This window comes from Typopeltis vanoorti, chromosome 3 (genome assembly GCF_054136105.1).
Source record: "Typopeltis vanoorti isolate ZY-2024b chromosome 3, IOZ_Tvanoo_1.0, whole genome shotgun sequence".
Taxonomy (NCBI): domain Eukaryota; kingdom Metazoa; phylum Arthropoda; class Arachnida; order Uropygi; family Thelyphonidae; genus Typopeltis; species Typopeltis vanoorti.
In genome coordinates, this window is record NC_143551.1 from 87,315,645 (window position 1) to 87,335,095 (window position 19,451).

Below are 19,451 nucleotides of genomic sequence, written 5' to 3' on the forward strand. Positions count from 1 at the left end.
CTAATAATAATGGCAAATACCTGTTGGATTTCTGCTCAGGACATGGACTGGTTATTACTAACACCATGTTCCAACATAAAAATGTGCACAAATTCACATAGAGAGAAGAGGCAAGGAATAAGAAAAGTTTCATTGACTATATTATTGTTGACACTGATGTTTTCTCTCTGGTGCAGGACACTAGAGTATACAGAGGATTTGAAATTGGAAGTGAATTAGTCTTAAGCAGGATAAAACTGAATATCATATTGAAAAGAATAACATATAAGAAAGTTCTAAAGAGAATAAAAGTTGAGCGGCTCTCAGATGTGAACTGTAGACTAAAATATACAAACATTATTCAAGAAAAAATGAAAGAATTTGAGAACAGGAATCAAGCCTTGGAGATTCAGTGGCAAGCTCTGAAGGAAACATTGATTGATTCTGCCAGAGAGGCATGTGGTGAGGTTGTCTGCAAGGATAGAAAAATCAGAACTCCCTGGTGGACACAGGAAGTTAAATAGGCAGTGAAGGAAAAGAAGAAAGCTTATCAAAAGTTTTCCTGGCAAATAAGTCAGCTTGTGCTCTTAGAGAATACAGAGATAAATGCAAGAATGCTAAACACTGTGTAAAACTAGTTAAACAATAGTCATGGGAAGACTTTGGTAAAACATAGAAAATAAATATCAAGGTAGCAAGATATTCTGGAGGTTGTTGAAGAAGCTCAGAAATGGAGGAAAGAGTGCTGTAAAAGAAATTAGAGATGATAAAGGTGATATGAAAACTGGAGATAAAGATATCCTTGTAGTATAGAGTAATTACTTCGAAAAATTGCTAAATGAAACTAGCAGTGATGAGAGCACAGTGATAAAAAAAAACACTGACCAGGCATGCAATCAGGAATACATATCCATGCTTGAAGTAGAAAAAGCCATCAAAAGTCTGAAATGTGGAAAGGCAGCTGGAGTAGATGATATTAGACCAGAAATGCTCAAGTATGGAGGTATAAAATTTTTTTATACCTACACTGCATAGTTCAGAGGGCCTGGACAGAAGGATGAATTCCAGATGATTGGAGTAGAGCTCTCATAGTACCCATATATAAAAAGGGAAATAAAACTGATTGTGAGAATTACAGAAGTATTTCTCTACTGAGTGTTCCTGGTAAGATTTATGTCAGTATACTTGAGAAACAGTTGAGAAGGATTGTGGAAGAGAAGTTTGGTGAGGAACAAGCTGGATTCAGGCCACTGTCAGGATCAGATATTCACGTTACGACAAGTAGTTGAAAAGTCATGGGAATATAACAAAGATCTGTATTCAAGTTTTGTAGATCTGGAAAAGGCATATGACAAGGTGCCAAGCGACAATCTATTCAAAACGTTACAGTTGAATGGTGTAATTGAATCATTATATCAAGCAATACTTAGTCTTTATTTTGAGTTGTAAGTCAGCAGTTAGAATTGTAGGAACTACACAGAGATGGTTTAATGTTAAATCTAGTGTCAGACAAGGATGTACATTATCACCTCTGTTATTCATTATCAATATGGATTTCATTATGAAGGAAAGTGGTATTAAACCTGATATCAAAATTGGAGATGTTAATGTCAGCTCCTTGCTTTATGCAGATGATGTTATACTTCTAAATAAATCTGCTACAAGTCTGCAAGATTCCCTGACTAAATTGAATAACTGTTGAGATAGATATGGTATGAAGGTCAGCAATAACAAGACAAAGATAATGAAAATAGGCAGAATCATTGAAAATATCAGCTGCATTGTGAATGGAAACCTATAGAACAAGTAAAACATTTCAGCTACTTAGGCACGATTTTTAGTGAATATGGTAATTTAAATATGGAAATAGACAACAGAATCAACAAAGCTGGTATGGTAGGAAGTCAACTGAATAAATTTATATGGAATAAGAGAGAAATTAGTCAAAACATTAAATTAACTATATACAAGTCAGTGTTCAAACCAATTTTAACTTATGGATCTGAGAGCTGGATCAGAAGTAAAACACTTGATCAAAAACTAGAGACCGCAGATATGAGAGTCCTAAGAAAGATTAGGGGCATGAACAGATGGCATCAATGGCAATATCATATTAAAAACAAGGATATTAGGAAAGAACATGACATTGTCTGCATCCAGGAATGCATTAGCAGAGCTAATCTCAGGTGGTATGGTCACTTAAACAGAATGGGTGAGGAAAGATTAGCCAAACAAGTGCTCTCTACCAGGTTGGCAGGAAAAAGACTCAGAGGAAGACCAAGATATAGGTTGATTGATACGGTAAACAGTGCCTTAGAAGATAGATATATAAATATAAGATCTGACAATGTTGTGGCTTTGACAGGTAACAGATTGATTTGGCAGAAAATTGTAGGTAGGAAGTTAGTAATGATGTAAATTTTTCATGTAGTACTATCATATCCTGCACACTCCTTGAGGGCAAATGTCAGGAATTTGATGATGATGATTCCCAATTACTTCAACTTGTTCAGAAAACAGTAACTTCTTGGATCGCTTATGACCTTCCATGTTCAGATGCAACTCATCTCTTGCATACAGCTATCTTTTGCCTTCAAACCGCTCCAGACATCAACAAATTCCAGACCTCTTTTTTGCACATTCTTGCAATCATATCATTCATTATCATTGCTTGTCTACTTAACTCATAATTGTCAAAACGAGGCAGTACACACACTGTCCTCCTTTTGACACTTTTCTTTATGATATCTAATAATGTTTTTAAATCTTTTGCTACCCAATTTATACTTCCACTCAGGTCATTTGTACCCACAATAACTATCATCTTTTCTGCATCATGCCCTCTCTTTATTGTTAAAGCCACTCTCTCTATTCTTCCACCAGCCAAGCACTCCTCAGGCATACTGCTCTCCATACCCTTAATCATAGAATCACCATATATTGTACCACTCATAACTTCAATAAAATCTAAACAAGCGTCACTCATGGCCCCATTTTCTATGCTATTCAGCATGACTCTCCCAGTTTCATTACTTTCCCTCAATGCTCTTTTACTTACTCCCTCACTTTCATGACATTGTTTCTTCTAGACCTCTTGTGCTTTCATTGTGTTGACTCCCAATTACTCCCGTACTAATTATTACTTCATCTATCACCAAAGTTTCTCCCATACTTAATCCTGTTCTAGTTACTTCAGTTAAAGTAATCTCCATATTCCCCATTTCTCTGTTCAACACATTTAACTCAGTTTTAATTTTCAGAACCTCCTTACTGAGCACTTCCAATTCCTCTTGCAGAAGATTCACAAACTCCCGCCAAAGCTCTTCTGCTATGGTCCGACGTTTGCTTCCATTTGTAATCACTCCAGTCTATCCCAGCACTTCTCACATATGTCAACATTTTCATTTAGCCAGACAGTCCACCGATCCTTCACATTCTTCGGTGCATACATATAGCAGTTTCTGCTATATGTATCCATTGCGAAAAATCCAAGACAGAGCCAGACTTTGTATAGAAGTCCTCCGAGCTGCTGACGTGGTCTCTTGTTGGACACCATCTTTAGACACTGAAGTAGTGAAACAAACAGTAGCGAATATATACAACAATAATACTTATTAAATTAGCAGCAAAGCCTTTTAACATCATAATTATCCAGGTTTATGCCCTACGATGACTCACAATGATGAAGATTTTTATAACAACTTACAAAAATCTACAGAATATGTAAAATCAAGTGAGATGCTCATAGTGATGGGTGACTTGAATGCAAAGGTTGGAGAAGGGGAAGAAAATCTAGTTGCTGGAAAATTTGGATTAGGTGAAAGAAATGAAAGAGGTGAGAGATTGATACGATTCTGCATTCAAAACAACTTACACATAATGAATACTTTCCTTCAACATCCAAAGCACAGACTACTCTATAATTACCCAGATAACTCTATAAGAAACCAAATAGATTTCATAATGATAAATAATAGATACAAAAATAATATAACCAACATAAAAACATGCCCAGGTGTTAATATAAGTTCAGACCATAACCCTGTTGTATCTACTTTAAAAATTAAACTACAAAACATTTCTAAAAACAATCATACTGAAAGACTTGACAGCTCTGAATATCCCAGATGGTGTAACTCACTCAGAAATTAGGAAAAAATTAGATAATGTAGGCTATAAAACAGATGGCAATATACTTTGTAACACAGAGGAAATTGAAAACAGTTGATCAAATTTTAGGAGTGCAATATATAAGACAGCTAATGAGGTTATTCCAAAAATTAAATACAATAAGAAAAAACACTGGATGACTGAATCAATACTAGAACTTATGAATGAAAGACGAAAAAAGAAAAGTACACAACAGTATAGAATACTCAGTAAAATTATAAAAAATGAATACAGGAAGGCTAAATGAAAAATGTAAACAAATAGAGGAATTGAACAAGAAACACAATAGTAAAGAAATGCTGTCAATCCAAGCTTTGACAAATAAAAAGAAAAATTTCAACCATAATCTTTGTATAAAAGATCAAAATGGATATCATAATACAAGACACAAGATATCATAAAAAGATGGAAAGAATATGGAAAAGAACTGTTTGATTCTGATCGTGCAGATGCACCAGATATACAAAATATGGATGGTGAACCAATTACATATAAAGAAATAGAATACGCTCTAAGTCAAATGAAAACAGGTAAAACACCAGGCTCTGATCAGATCCCTATTGAATTGTTAAAGAAAGTAAATGAAAACACACTTAATGATCTAAAGGTTATTTTTAATAACATCTATGATACAGTAATAAATTTAGTTTAATCCTTTATCCAAGTGTAAGCAAACAAAGTTTGCGCCTGAGGCAACTCGTGGTAAATGTGGACCAAGCTCTCATCACTCCTTGTCTCAGTATCTCTCATAATGCAAAGCACCTCTCCTTGCAGACATGTATAATGCTATGCATTAAGAGAAGGGCCACTACCCAGACCAGTTTCGACCTTTATTGAATGTTCAAGTACAGGTCAAACTCCAAAAACTCAGCATTGTTCCCCTCAGTAACAGGCTCATCCTACCACCGAGACGAACTCTCACAACTGGTTGGGTCTACACTGTGGCATGCTCACCCTGCCACTGAGCAGAGCCACTCATATGCTCATATGTCATCTGAGGGGGTAACAGCAACAGGCATGCCTCAGTTAACTTCACGGGCTACAGCATTGCCATTCATTACCCCCCCCCCCCCACACACACACAGGACCTGGGTGACAGCTGAGCCGCAGTTAAAACTTCATGGGCTACAGCATTGCCATTCATCACCCAAGCTTCCAACCAGTTTCAACCTTTATTGAGGGCTCGTCAGTGGGAACCAGACCCAGAAGTGGTGATCCTAAGGCAGAAGCAATGGAGAAGTCATATTTACCTATACAAGTTGCCAAAAGGTGTACCTCTCCCTATTATTAAATTACTCTGGATTTAGAGAAAGATGTTGGAAGTTTTTTCCCACTTGGTTAGACTATAATTTGTACATTATGTCTGGGTCTGGCTCCCACTGACGAGACCTCAATAAAGGTCGAAACCGGTCTGGGTAGTGGCCCTTCCCTTAATGTTTAGCATTATACATGTCTGCAAGGAGATGTGCTTTGCATTATTGGAGATACTGAGATAAGGAGTGATGACAGCTTGGTCCACCTTTACCACGAGTTGCCTCAGTCCTGAAAATTCTTCAGATGCCAACTTTGTTTGCTTTCACTTGGATAAAGGATTAAACTAAATTTATTATAGTCTAACCAAGTGGAAAAAAACTTCCAACATCTTTCTCTAAATACAGAGTAATTTAATAATAAGGTGGTACACCTTTTGGCAGCTCATATAGGTAAATATGACTTCTCCATTGCTTCTGCCTTAGTATACCACTTCTGGGTCTGGCTTACACTGACGAGACCTCAATAAAGATCGAAACCAGTTGGAAGCTTGGGTGATGAATGGCAATGCTATAGCCCGTGAAGTTTTAACTGAGGCTTGGTTGTTGCTGTCACCCAGGTCCTGGGGGGGGGGGGGGGGTAATGAATGGCAATTCTGTAGCTCATGAAGTTAACTGAGGCACGGCTGTTGCTGTTACTCCTTGGATGAGATATGAGCAAATGAGCGGCTCTGCTCAGTAGTGGGGTGAGCCTGTTACTGAGGGAAACAACGCTGAGTTTTTGGAGTTTGACTTGTACTTGAACATTCAGTAAAGGTCAAAACCAGTTGGAAGCTTGGGTCATGAATGGCAATGCTGTAGCCCATGAAGTTTTGAGGCTCGGCTGTTGCTGTTACCCAGGTCCTGGGTTGGGGGGGAGTAATGAATGGCAATCCTGTAGTTCATGAAGTTAACTGAGGCATGGCTATTTCTGTTACCCCTCAATAAAGGTCAAAACCAGTCTGGGTAGTGGCCCTTCCCTTAATGTAAAGCATTATACATGTCCGCAAAGATGCGCTTTGCATTATGGGAGATACTGAGACAAGGAATGATGAGAGCTTGGACCACCTTTACCACGAGTTGCCTCAGTCCTGAAGATACTTCAGGCGCAAACTTTGTTTGCTTACATATGGATAAAGTATTGTATTAAACTAAATTTATTATAGTCTAATGTTGAAATGAACATTGAGTTGTATGAATAAGGAGGCCTCTTTATAAGGCCTTAATATGACCTCATTTAGGCTATTGTGTGCAGATCTGTTCTTGGTTTCTTAGATGGTGCAGTACTATGGAGCAGATACAAAGAAAAGTGTGTTAAAGATGATATTGGAAGTGTGGAAAATGCAGATTATGAGGAAAGATGGAAAATTTGTAGACTGCAAGTATGTGCAGTCTCAGTATACGAGTAGAAGGAATTTTTAATTTTATGGAAGATGAGGAGAAGATGAGAGGGCATTAATGGAAGTTGAGAATCAATATAGTCAAGAAAGGGGGTAAGAGCCAAATTTTTCTCTCATGGAGCGATATGTGCAATTGGAATGTATTGCCTTTGCAGGCAGTGAGTATGCAAGTAGTATGCATAAATTCAAGAATTAGTATGATGGCTAGTGTGGTTAATATGAGCTTCTTTCAATGAGTTTTTGACTTCCTGAAGTTCTCTGGTAATAAGAATAATGTATGTAGTACTATCATATTATCCTGTACACTCCTTCAGTGCATGTATCAGGAATCGAGGATGAGTACCTGCTGGATTTCTATTCAGGACACAGATTACTAATCATTAGTGAACATCATATTTCTATGTAAAGATCTGCATATATTTACATAGTGAAAACGCACAGATATTATAAAAGTATTAATATCGACATTTATATCGACAATGCTAGTGATATTTTCACATATTTTCTCATTTATGATATAACAGTATTCAGAGGACTTGAAATAAGAAGTGATCACGTATGGTTTTCAGCAGAATAAATGTTTGTATAAGGAGAAATGTGTATGAAACTTTTGAAAAGAATCAAAGCTAAGGGTACTTTAGATATATAAAGATATTTTCTGAGAAAGAGTAAGGCATTGAGGTAAATGTTGAGTTGATTAAAGAAGCCCAGATCTTTCCGACCAGAGGGCTTTGTTTACACCAACTGAGTTACAGAGGCACTAGTCATATGATAAATTTCCAAGAGAAATGCTGTTCAAATTGTGAACACTTAAATGGTGTAAATGGAACATTGTATAAAGGAAGCAATGTGTGTGATGACCTACCCCTTAAGGAGTGGTAAGTAATCAAAGAGTATGATTAGTAAGTGTAAACCAGATTTTTTGCATGAAGAGTGGTGGGTGAGTGAAATGGATTACCAGAATTAGTTGAGTACCCTAACAGTGAATGAGCTTAAAGAGAGGTATGGTAGTGTAGGATGTCTGTATTAAAATTCAGATAATACACAGATTTAAAATATATAAATGAATTAAAGTTAGAAATTAATAATAAGGTATTATTAGTTAAGGTATTAGTTAAACACTCGTTTCATTTTATATGTCGCAAGCAAGATATTTTGCAATGTTTTTGGCTACTGAAGTTTTGCTTAGATGTAAAATAAATTTATTAAAAGTAATTATTAGAGCTGTTTTCTTAATTATAATTTTGTATGAGCTGTCAGAGTTTTCTGATGTTGGTGCCATTTGTATATAAATAAACGTTTATGAAATGTTATCAATGACAAAGAAAGCAAAAGTTACCGCTTTAATTCACATTGTGTGAATAATTAAATGAACTTACCTCATTGCATAAAAGATTGAGAAATGAAGACAGAAATTCTGGCTGTTTCATTATGAAATGATTATTGAATATACTTTTCTGCACTATGAAGAAATAACTTCATAATTTCAAGCAAAACGCTGTAAAGCATTAATGGGCACACTAATGGACTTGAGCGGAAGTTTCTCATTTTCATTTCCGACCATGCATGGAAGCAAATGCTGCTAGGAGTTCAGCTGTCCATGGAGTAGAAAAGAAACACAGCAGAAGAAAACTGTATCTTCTGTGTCTTCAATACATGAAGACCAGAAATTAGAAGACTGAGAGAGGATATCCTTCTATAAAGAGATAAGTGAAGTTTTAAGGAATCATTAATTAATATAGGATTTATTTCAGTTAAAGCTGAAAGAAACTTTATTGATTTCTAGTTCATATAGAATGAATCCAGTAAAGTTTTACTTAGAATTCTCAGATGATTTCTAACTGTTGACATGCTTTATTTGAAAGTTTTTTCACTTGGTTATACTATAAATTAAAGATGCCAAGAAATTATATTCTTGGTTTCATCCTTTATCCAAGTGTAAGCAAAAAAAGTTGCATGTGAAGTCACTTCACGACTGGGCTACTTGTATATAGAGGCTAATGACTTCACATCAATTGCCTTAGTATTCTATAATGCACCACATATATCCTTGTGGACATGTATAATGCTACGCAGTATGGGAAGAGCCACTTCCCAGACCAGTTTCGACCTTTATTGAGGTCTCATCAGTGGAAGCCAGATTCAGAAGTGATACCAAGGTTGAAGTAATGCAGACATTATATTTCCATATACAAGTAGCCATACACAAGAAATCTTTAATTTATAGTATAACCAAGTGAAAAGACTTTCAACATTTTCCTTTAATCCAGAGTATTTTAATAGTAAGGTGTGACACCTTTTGGCTACTTGTATATGGAAATATGACTTCTGCATTACTTCAACCTTGGTATCACTTCTGGGTCTGGTTTCCAATGAGACTTCAATAAAGGTTGAAACTGGTATGGGAAGTAGCCCTTCCCATAATGCATAGCATTATACATGTCTGTGAAGATATATGCGGTGCATTATAGGATACTAAGGCAATCGATGTGAAATTATTAGCCTCTATTTACAAGTAGCCCTTTTATGAAGTGACTTCACATGCAAACTTTTTTTTTGCTTACACTTGGATAAAGGATGAAACCAAGAATATAATTTCCTAGCATCTTTAATTTATTGGCATGCTTTAGTTCTTACTTCAGAAACTTTCATATAGAAGACAAAGTTGTTCTGAAGTGATAAAACTGTTAAGGTTTTGAAAGGAATGTTGTGAATTTTCACATAAAAAGTTAATTCATTCTAAAGTGATGATATGGTTTTTAGTAGTGTATTCAGTGGTTTTCTGTTACTTTCATATAGAAAGTGAAATTATAGAAGTGTCTTGAATGAAGACAAGATTTGTTTTATTCAGTCTGTGATTTAAGATACAAGAAGAGTTTTTTCCTTGTGTTGCTTTCATATAGCATTTTTGTTCAGGTTAGTATTTGTCCTGTGTGAACTTAAGAAAGAAAAGTTCTGTAGGAGGAAAGAAACCAAGGTTCTAGAATTTTTTGTCTATATAGGATTATAACTGTTGGTTTATGTGATTGAAAGGAAGTTGTGCATTTAAGTGTTTCTCTTGTTGCAAATTGAAGAATACACTGGCACTTGCATAGGTAAGTAGTTGATTTAATGTTGTATATGTTTTTGTAGATTAAAGATTTTTATTTTGGTTATGAAATGTTTGAAGACTCAGTCTTAATGAGTTTAACAAGTTTAAAAAGAGAAGTTAAGAGGTTAAGTTACATATGAGATATCCTAGGATAAGAACCTGTTTGCAAGCAAGATTTGGAGTTTAGTTACAATGTTTTCTTTTTATTTTGAATATAAGAATTTTAAACCACTGGGAGTCTGTCTGTGTGTGGGGGGGGGAAAGTAAATGTAAAAATATATACTCTCTCTCTCTCTCACACACACACACACACACAGTAGTTTAGTGTGCTTTCCCATAATGAGTCTGTTATTATTATTATGGATATTATTATATCCATTATTATTATTATATGGATAACGAGACTCATTATCCATATAATAATAATATTTCAGTTTTGATATGTTTCTTTGCTTATCCCTTTTCAGCTATCTTTTTAAATAGTGTTACTTGTGATAGTAGTGTGAGCTAATATTGTAAAAATAGAGGTACTCTTTTTTGATTTGATATCTTACTAATTCTAATAAAAGATTATCACAATTTTTGATTGCATATTTTTTTTAAAATTTGTTTTAATATTTTTTTTGTTGTTTCTTTTAGATACTTTTGACATATATAGAAAGAAAAAGGTAAGCATTTTAAGAGATTTTTCAGGTTTATTCTTTACTTGGGAATTGGAACTTTATAAATGGTGATGATTTTAAGTGAGTACATTGCATTTTCAGAACAGTTTAATATATGCCATCATCACATTAGGTAAGTCTAAGCTGAAGTTCCATTATTTCACTTTTTTATAATGCATATTCCATCCACTAGAAGTTTTAAATACTATAACACATTAGTTGTGGGTGAGCCAAGGGTTAGATAATTGAGTGCCTTGTTCTAGAAACCAAACATGATATATTTTTTTCTTTTTTCGAGGCAATTGAGACCTTTAGTAAGCAAAGTGATGGTCTCATGATGAAAATCACTGTGGGATACAAATCCATAGCCTATTGATGGGCATGAATAATACAGAATCAGAAGAAGTAAATGTTCTGGCCCTATCTTTAATGACTCTGCAAATGAGAAGTGACAATCTGGCTGCAGTATTTTGCCTATAAGTATCATGAACAGAAGAAAACAGTCACAGGATGCATTGAATGTTACCACATTCTAGTCACTTGACTCATCTCCCCAGAGACCACTTAAGGAAGATGAGAGAAGTATATGAAATGATCAGTGAAGAACATCACAAATATATCAACACTCCATGTTTGAACATTATTTAAAACCAGAAAACTTAAACTGTTAGAAGAAGATTAACAGCATTTAAGTGGAGTATAGTAGGCATGTGTGAGACAGATTGGACAGATGAGGGATATATTAACATCTAAAATGCAAGAATATTTTACTCAGAAAGAAAAGATGGAGTACATAGAGAAGGAGCAACAACTAAAAACTACATTGATTATATTTTAGTCAACAAAAAATGGAAAATATCATTTTGAAATGTAAAGACCTTAAAGAAAATAGATATGGATAATGAAATTCTGTCAGACAAAATAAAGCTTAAATTCAAAAAATACCTCTAAAGCTTGGCATCTCAAAATTAAAAGACTCCAATACACAAAATGTGTTTCATGAGAAAATTAATTTTAAAATGAGAGCAGAGCCTTAACTCTTGATAACTCAGAGAATTTTGGGAAGAAGGCAAAAATGGAATACTAGACACAATAAAACAAACATTACAGAAAAAAAGAGAGACCTAATAATAATTGGTTTACTTCTGAAATAATAGATCTGTGGCACCAAAACAAAAACTTGCTATTCAAAGCACACCTGAATTGCTAGAAAATCACAAGCAAGCTAAAAATCCAAAATCACATCTAAATGTAGAGAAGCAAAATTGAATTTCAAAATCAAATCGCCAGCTTAGTTAGTCTGTGATTTGTGTATCTGTTCTCCAACCAACAGGTTGCCAGTCCAAATCCCATTCATAAATATCTGTGCCCACAGATATTTGTGGGCACAGATATTTATGAATATTTATGAATAGGCACAGATATTTCCACCATGGTAGAAAGTACTATAGGTTTGCAAATAAACCTTTTGTGGGTGGAAGCCACATAAAAAAAAAAAAAAATGGATTAATCAAAAAGCAGATATATGTCAGAATGCATATATCTGCATATATATTTACCATGAACAGAAGAAAGCAGTCATAGGATGTGTTAAATGGTTTTCTATATTATTTTATAGTTAGCTGAATTAATGTGGGGGAAAAAAACAGAAATCTTTACTGTTGTTTTATAGACTTGAAGCAAATATGACTCAGTAGGCAGAAATGAATAAATTTTGTATCCATTGTTTAATATTTTAATATAGTTATTTTTTTATTTTATTTTACAAACTAAAATACAAGATATTTATATTATACAATTCAAGTTGTCCAATTCAATGTACAATATTTTACAATTCAAGTTGTCCAATTCAATGTACAATATTTTACAATACAATTTAAGTATTACTAATTTTCTGTTGGTACTTACACTTATGCTTGGTTATTTATTTTGTTATAGTTAAATAAAAAGTTTTCTCATATATGCAAGTAGAGTAGAATACATTTCGGATAGTTTTTGTAGTTTATAATAAGTTACTGGTTTTAGTGATAAAGTAAGTTAGTTTGTATTTATGTATAACCAAGGGCCGTAGCCTTTGGTTAATAGAGAAATAATTAGCTTGAAACAGTCACTGCGAGTCCAGTGACTGCATCTATGAGGCTCACCTTGCACGGTTTGATTTGATGTACATGTTAATATATTAGTCTCCTAATTAAATGAAATAGTTAGTATATTGGTACCTTAATTGGAATACAAAATTAGTAATGAAATAAAAGTACTTTCAAAAATACACAAACTTATACCACTAAAGATGAAAGTTAAAAGAGACAATTTAACTTATAAAGTTAAAATTTCTGAAATCAGGATGGACTGTTTTAAACAAATTTTTGTAAAAGTTAGCACTTGAAATTTATGAAAAGTTTGGTAAAAGTTGAGGAAACCCCAAAAATATTAAAGATGGAAATAGATGCTTATATCAGACAGATTAAAACAAACAAAGCTCCAGGTAGAGATGAAATACTAATAGTGGTTTAGAAATATGGAGGAAAAACAGCAAAGAATTATTTAATGCAATTATTCAACCAAGTTTTAAATTCTGGAAAAATTCCTAATTACTGGAGATTGAAATGAATAACTCCCATACATTAAAAAGACAATATAAAGGAATGTGCAAATTATAGATCAATAACTTTAATATATCAGAATTATACAAAACATAATTAAAGCAACTTTTGGACAATATTTAAGAGAAGGGCAAATGGAATTTAGGAGAGGGAGATCTACAACTAATGCAGTCTATACTCTTTTACAATTAGCTGAATTGATATGGTAAAAAATAGAAATCTTTACTGTTGTTTTATAGACTGTAAGCAAGCATTTGATTCAATAGAAACAAATAAATTTTGTATTCATAAATTCTGTAACTGTAAATTGCTTGAAATTTGAGAACAAAAAATAAAACAGGAAGAAATACTCAGTATCATCTTCTAGTACTATAAAAATGCTATGGCAACTGTAAAATTTGGAGTAGTTGAAACTTCTGAAATACTAGTGGAGAGAGGTATCATGCAGGGGTGTCTGCTTTCATCATATTTGTTTAACCTGTGCCTGGAAGAACTAGTAAGAGAGTCCATTCCAGAAAACATTGGAATAGCCATGAACAGACAATTTACATCATATAAAATATCAGATGATATTGTATTATTTATAGATAATAAGGAAGACTTAAATATCAAAAACCTACATGAAAACAGTAAAGATTATGCAACAAATTTTACAAAATTGAAAATATTTCAGTAATAACAAGAATCAAAGAAAAACAGTTGCAGTGGTATAGATGTGTTTCCCCAAATTCTCCAAAATGGCAGAATAGAAGGAAATGGATAGAAAACATCAAGAATATAAGTGGGCTTAACTCTTACAGAAATTTAAATAACTTGGATGCTAATAGATTTGACTGGAAAGTTCATGATAACCTCAGTTCACCTTAGGCAGTGGAAGATAATGATGATGATACGGTAAGAGCATTGATGTAATTGGCTGCTTCACCCCAAGACATCAGCATTTGTACTAAGGATGAATTGTTTAAAGTAGAAACCATAGATCTGAAATTCTATCAATAAAAGAAGACTGAAGTGGTGTTAGGAGTACAAAATTTTGACTAATATACATTTAGACAAGTTAGAAAAAGTAAAAAAGCTATATGATTACAAACCCACTATATAATTTTTCTGCACATTAGTATAAATAAAACTGTTATGTTATAAAACTGATCATAAAAGTGGGTAGATCCTTACTTGTTACTGCAGTATTATTTTGGAGTACTGGGGGAAAAAAACAATAAAGGAACATTATTATTATTTTTTTCCTAGTACAGTAGTCCAAAATATTAGCTCTTTCGGTGAATTTAGCATTTTTTCCTTTGTGTCTTTATATTTATGTATTTCTATATTTCAGGATTCGGTGAATCTAATTGATATTAACCCATTTGGAGAAGTGACTGATTCATTATTATTTGAATGGAAAGAATTATTTGAATTGATGCCAGTAAATATGGAAAACTCAGTGAGTACTTATGAAATTTAATTTTATGTCATAAGATAAACTTTGAATTAATGTACGAATATTGTCATTAGTACAAATAGAGATGATGACATTTGTTCAAATGGTAGCATATATGCTGGGTCTGCATTATTGCTACTGAGGACCATTCACAGATGTAGAAACTCACACAGTAAAAATCATGTCTACTGTGTAGCATGTTTTATTATTATTATTTATTTATTATTAATAATAATAATAGACATCCATGGGGTCAACGGACTCATCAAAGAAGTAAACACTGTTATACACAAAACCCATCAAACTAAGCTTTAAACTCATTCAACATATCTGCATTCACCACAGTGTCAGGCCATGCATTCCACTCTCCATGCAAAGAACCTGCTCCTTATGATTCTCCTCACACTTTCCTTATACAGCTTCCAGGTATGTCCCCTTGTTCTACTCCCCCATTCTACAAAAATTTTTTTCACATTAACCTGGTAACAACCTTTTAGCAATTTAAATGTCTCAATCATATCTCCCTCTCTTTCTCCTATTCACAAGGTTTTTCAAACTGCATTACCTCAATCTGTCGTTATATTCCGCATCCCAGAGTGTTACAACCTTAGTAACACTGGACTTTTTCCAACATTTGCTCATCACCATGTAAACCAGGAGATCAAATCTCTGCACAGTAATCCATATGAAGCCTGACCAAGGCCTCAAAACCTCTTTATTTCTGCAAGTAAAGATTATCTGCATCATTGCCATACTCTGATGCTTTGTCTTCATAACTCGTGCATTGTGACCTCTGAACTTCATATCCTTGCCCACCACCAAATAGTGATGGGTTGCACTTACCAGATACCAAGCAATTATATACTTGGTTTAATCCTTTATCCAAGTGTAAGCCAAAAAATTTTGCACCTGAAATATAATCAGGACTAGAACAACTCATATATAGAAGCTAATGACTTCATATCAGTTGCCTTGGTATCCCATAATGCAAAGCACATATCCTTACGGACATGTATAATGCTATGCATTATGGGAAGAGTCACTGCCCAGACCAATTTATACAAGACCATGTATGTTTAAGTGCAGGAATACCTCTCCCAAAACTCATGCAATCCCTCAGATTACCCAACAATGAGTGACCTGAAGGGTCATTTCACTCAGCAGTGGCTTTGCCCAATGGGAGGCTCACCCCACTACTAAGCAGAGCCACTCATATCTCAGAGAAAGCAACCAGTTCAGCACAAAAGCACATCAGTGGAACCCAGACCCAGAAGTGATAACAATTGACATTTATGGCTTAAGGAGTGAAGCGAAAAGCTTTTCATATTCCCCGTTGTCTGTTACGGTTACAGTGAGGGAAAATATTATGAGCAGTTTGCTCGCCCAGAATGGGCATGGAAATTATACATCACTGAAGGAAGTTAAAATGGCTTTTGGTCTTTTGTGTTTGAATGTATCCGTAGGCTCATAGGCTACAGCTTGCTGAACTAGATCATTGGGATGAGTGGATGTCTTTAGGAAGAACTTTGCAGCTAAAGTTTGTAGGAAGGAGAAGATATAAGGAATATTTGTATCTTGGTGAAGTTGATGATTTCTGACGAACCATGGGACATTTAGGATCATTCTCAAGCATTTGTTCTGAACCTGTTGCAATTTGATAATATTTGTAGTGGAGGTGTGGCTCCAGGCTGGAGAAGCATAAGTAACTATAGGACGAATCGTCAGCTGGTATAAAAGCAGTTTGATTCTGATTTAGCTTGCTGCTTCTGTTTATTAGGGGGTAGATCTGAGCGATGGCTTTAGATGCCTTTGTACATGTAGACTTGATGTGTTGGTTAAAAGTTAATTTTTTGTTGAAGACCAAGTAATTTGTTTCCGTCTGCCAGGGAATTTTGGTGTTGAATAATAAGATGTCTCCTACAGGAGATATCGACCTTTTTGTGAAGAGAATAGCTGAACTTTTTAGGGGATTTACTTGCAGTCTCCATTTGGAGAACCATCTTTCTAATTTTAGAAGGTTTTCTTGAAGTTTTCTAGTAACGAAATGTGGTCGGAGAGATCTGACTAATAATGCTATGTCATCTGCATATAGGGCCATGATGGATGTCATTGGGTTTATGTGGGATATCAGACATGTATACAGAGAACAACAATGGAGCCAGTAGTGATCCCTGTGGCACTCCAGCCAAGATGGGTCGCTGAGATGAGGTAGCGCCATTAATCTTGACTTGCATGGTCCTGATTTGCAGATATGAACTAACTAAATGTGTCAATTTCATTGAGATACCAGCTGAGATAAATTTATGTAGCAATCCAAAGTGCCATATTTTGTTAAATGCTTTGGATAGGTCAAGGAAAACAGTGACGCCAGTTGTAGCTGGTTGTAATCTATTCCACAATTCTGTGGATTTGGAGTAGTACTGTGGTATTGCCGAAAGCCAAACTGCTCTTTAGGAAGGATGTCTAGTTCATTTATTGAGGCTTGAAGATGTACGAGGATGATCTTCTCTGCAATCTTGCCTAGGTTGGAGATGAGACTGATTGGACGATAATTTTGAGGCAGGTGAGGATCCTTGGCTGGCTTATGTATAGGAATTACATCGGCCAGTTTCCAGGTGGAAGGAAAATAGTGAAGACTTAGGATTGCATTTATAATTATGGTCAGGTGCACTACTGCTTTTTTGGGGCAGAAGTTTGATCACCCGATTAGTAATGCTGTCTGACCCAGGATCTTTTTTTGTTCTTTAATTTTTTAATAATGTCATATATCTCAGCAGGTGATGTTGGTGCAATATGGTCAGTGTTGGTGTCAGGAAGTTTGAGTGAGTGTCTGACCTTGCTGTGAATCTTATATATGTGGTCAAAGTCAAGGTTTTCATACGAAGGCCTGCATTGCTCCTCCAAATTGTTTGCTATAATTTCTGCTTTGTCTACATCTGTGTGAGCAAGGCCCTGATCAGAGAATATTGGGGAAGGGATCTGTCTTTCTTTCCGATATTTTTCAGTAGTCCCCAGATGGAGGTGATCAGTAGGTGAAATGGAGGCTAACTTTTCTTCCCATACTTGGTCTCTATGAGCTTTGAGTGCAACTCTTACTGCCCCATTTAATCTGCTTAGTGCTGTTTTATCTTGTGGTGCACATGTGTTATGGAATCTTTTCCTAGCTCTGTTTTTGTCTCTGATCAAGTTCATGATGTCTTCAGGCAAAAGATCTGGCTTGTGGGCAGATTTGTAGGAGGTAGCTACTGTTATAGCAGAATTAATTTGTTGTGTGAGACTTGTAACTGCAGTTTCTACTTCTTCTTTTGTGCATATGTGAGGAACTGGTCCAATATAATCCTTGAGTGCTGTTGACAGTCTTTCCCATGCTATGTAGGAGTGAGAAGGAGAAGACAGGTATTCTTATTTTCCCAGCTGTAGTAGAATTGGGTTGTGATCAGATGATAGTTCATCCATAGATATAATACCATATTGAAGTTTGATATCCTGCAGGATAGTCTTCACAGACACCACTAAGAGCCCCTTTTAAGTTTTTTTTCTGAGCCGAGCGCAAAGGTATGATACTGGATGCCTCTATCGTCCAGTTCTTTGGTCAACCTTCTATAGTCTGTCACTGTTGCTGGCTGTATCTTTATGCCTTCATCCATGTTTTTGGCTTTAATGAAGCCAATGTGCAGATTGCACATTGTGGATCTTAAAGCTGCCCATTTCTGCTTTTCTCTGAGGATGATCAGAGGCACCTTTTCTTTGGGAGAAATAGCGGCATCCGAACCCTGAGCATCCTGTTCCATTTCATTGTCTTTGTGCGGTTCTTCTGTTGTTCTTCGCTTTTTGCATGCGTGCACTTCTACAAAGTCTGAAGGAGTAGAAGGCACCAATTCTAACTGATCTTCTGCGACAACGTCTGTGACACTTTCCGGGGGAAACGTGTTGTAAAGTTTCACTTTTCCTGGCTAATTGATGTTAAATAGTTCACCTAGTCTTATAAATTCTCTATATACCTCCTTGAATATTGTCTCATTTAGCTGTTTTTCCATGACTATCAATGTGAAGTATCTAAAGTTGGAAAAAAAAAAAAAAAAACGCTTACCATGCAGTTGAAGCCTTACCGGCACTTATGTAGGACTCAGAATTTTTTGGGTAGGAGCACTGATATATAATGGTGTGGTGTTCAGGACACATTTACAACAAATATCACTTGCTGGTCACTCCACACAATCATCACAATTCATGACCACTCAGAATCCACGTACAGGTATAATCCATCAATTCTAATCAATTCAAATTTGAAGTAACGCAGAAGTCATATTTTCATATACAAGTAGTCAAAAGGTGTCACACGTTGTTAGTAAAATACTCTGGATTACAGATAGATGTTGAAAGTTTTTTCACTCAGATATAATATAGATTAAAGATGACAAGAAATTATATTTTGGTTTAATCCTTTATCCATTAAGGATATGTGCTTTGCATTATGGGATACTAAGGCAAGTGATGTGAAGTCATTAGCCTCTACATACAAGTATCCCAGTCATGAAATTGCGTCATGCGCAAACTTTGTTTGCTTACACTTGGATAAAGGATTAAACAAAGAATATAATTTCTTGACATCTTTAATTTATAGATCTATATTTGTTGGTTATGATTTTCCCACCACATCTGCCCTTGCCCAATCAACTTTATTACCACTTACCACATATATCTGCTCAGGCTCAACTGTGTAATTCACATCCTGATCTATTCCATTTCTATGCTCATCATCCCCATATATGCATTCACTACTACTTCCAGTATCCACTTTCTCTATGCCATGTCTCCC

At 35.1% G+C, this 19,451-nt stretch overlaps 1 protein-coding gene across 4 annotated transcripts in view; it reads left to right on the plus strand.

Annotated features, from left to right (window-relative positions):
• LOC150108354 (translation initiation factor eIF2 assembly protein-like) overlaps positions 1 to 19,451 on the plus strand; it is a 118,440-nt gene that overhangs the window by 83,923 nt on the left and 15,066 nt on the right. For all 4 annotated transcript variants that reach the window (XM_090415754.1, XM_090415755.1, XM_090415757.1 and 1 more), the window contains exons 9-10: positions 10,569 to 10,597; positions 14,528 to 14,635. In XM_090415754.1, the coding sequence (XP_090271880.1) occupies positions 10,569 to 10,597; positions 14,528 to 14,635 (137 nt within the window). The remainder of the gene's footprint in view (positions 1 to 10,568; positions 10,598 to 14,527; positions 14,636 to 19,451) is intronic.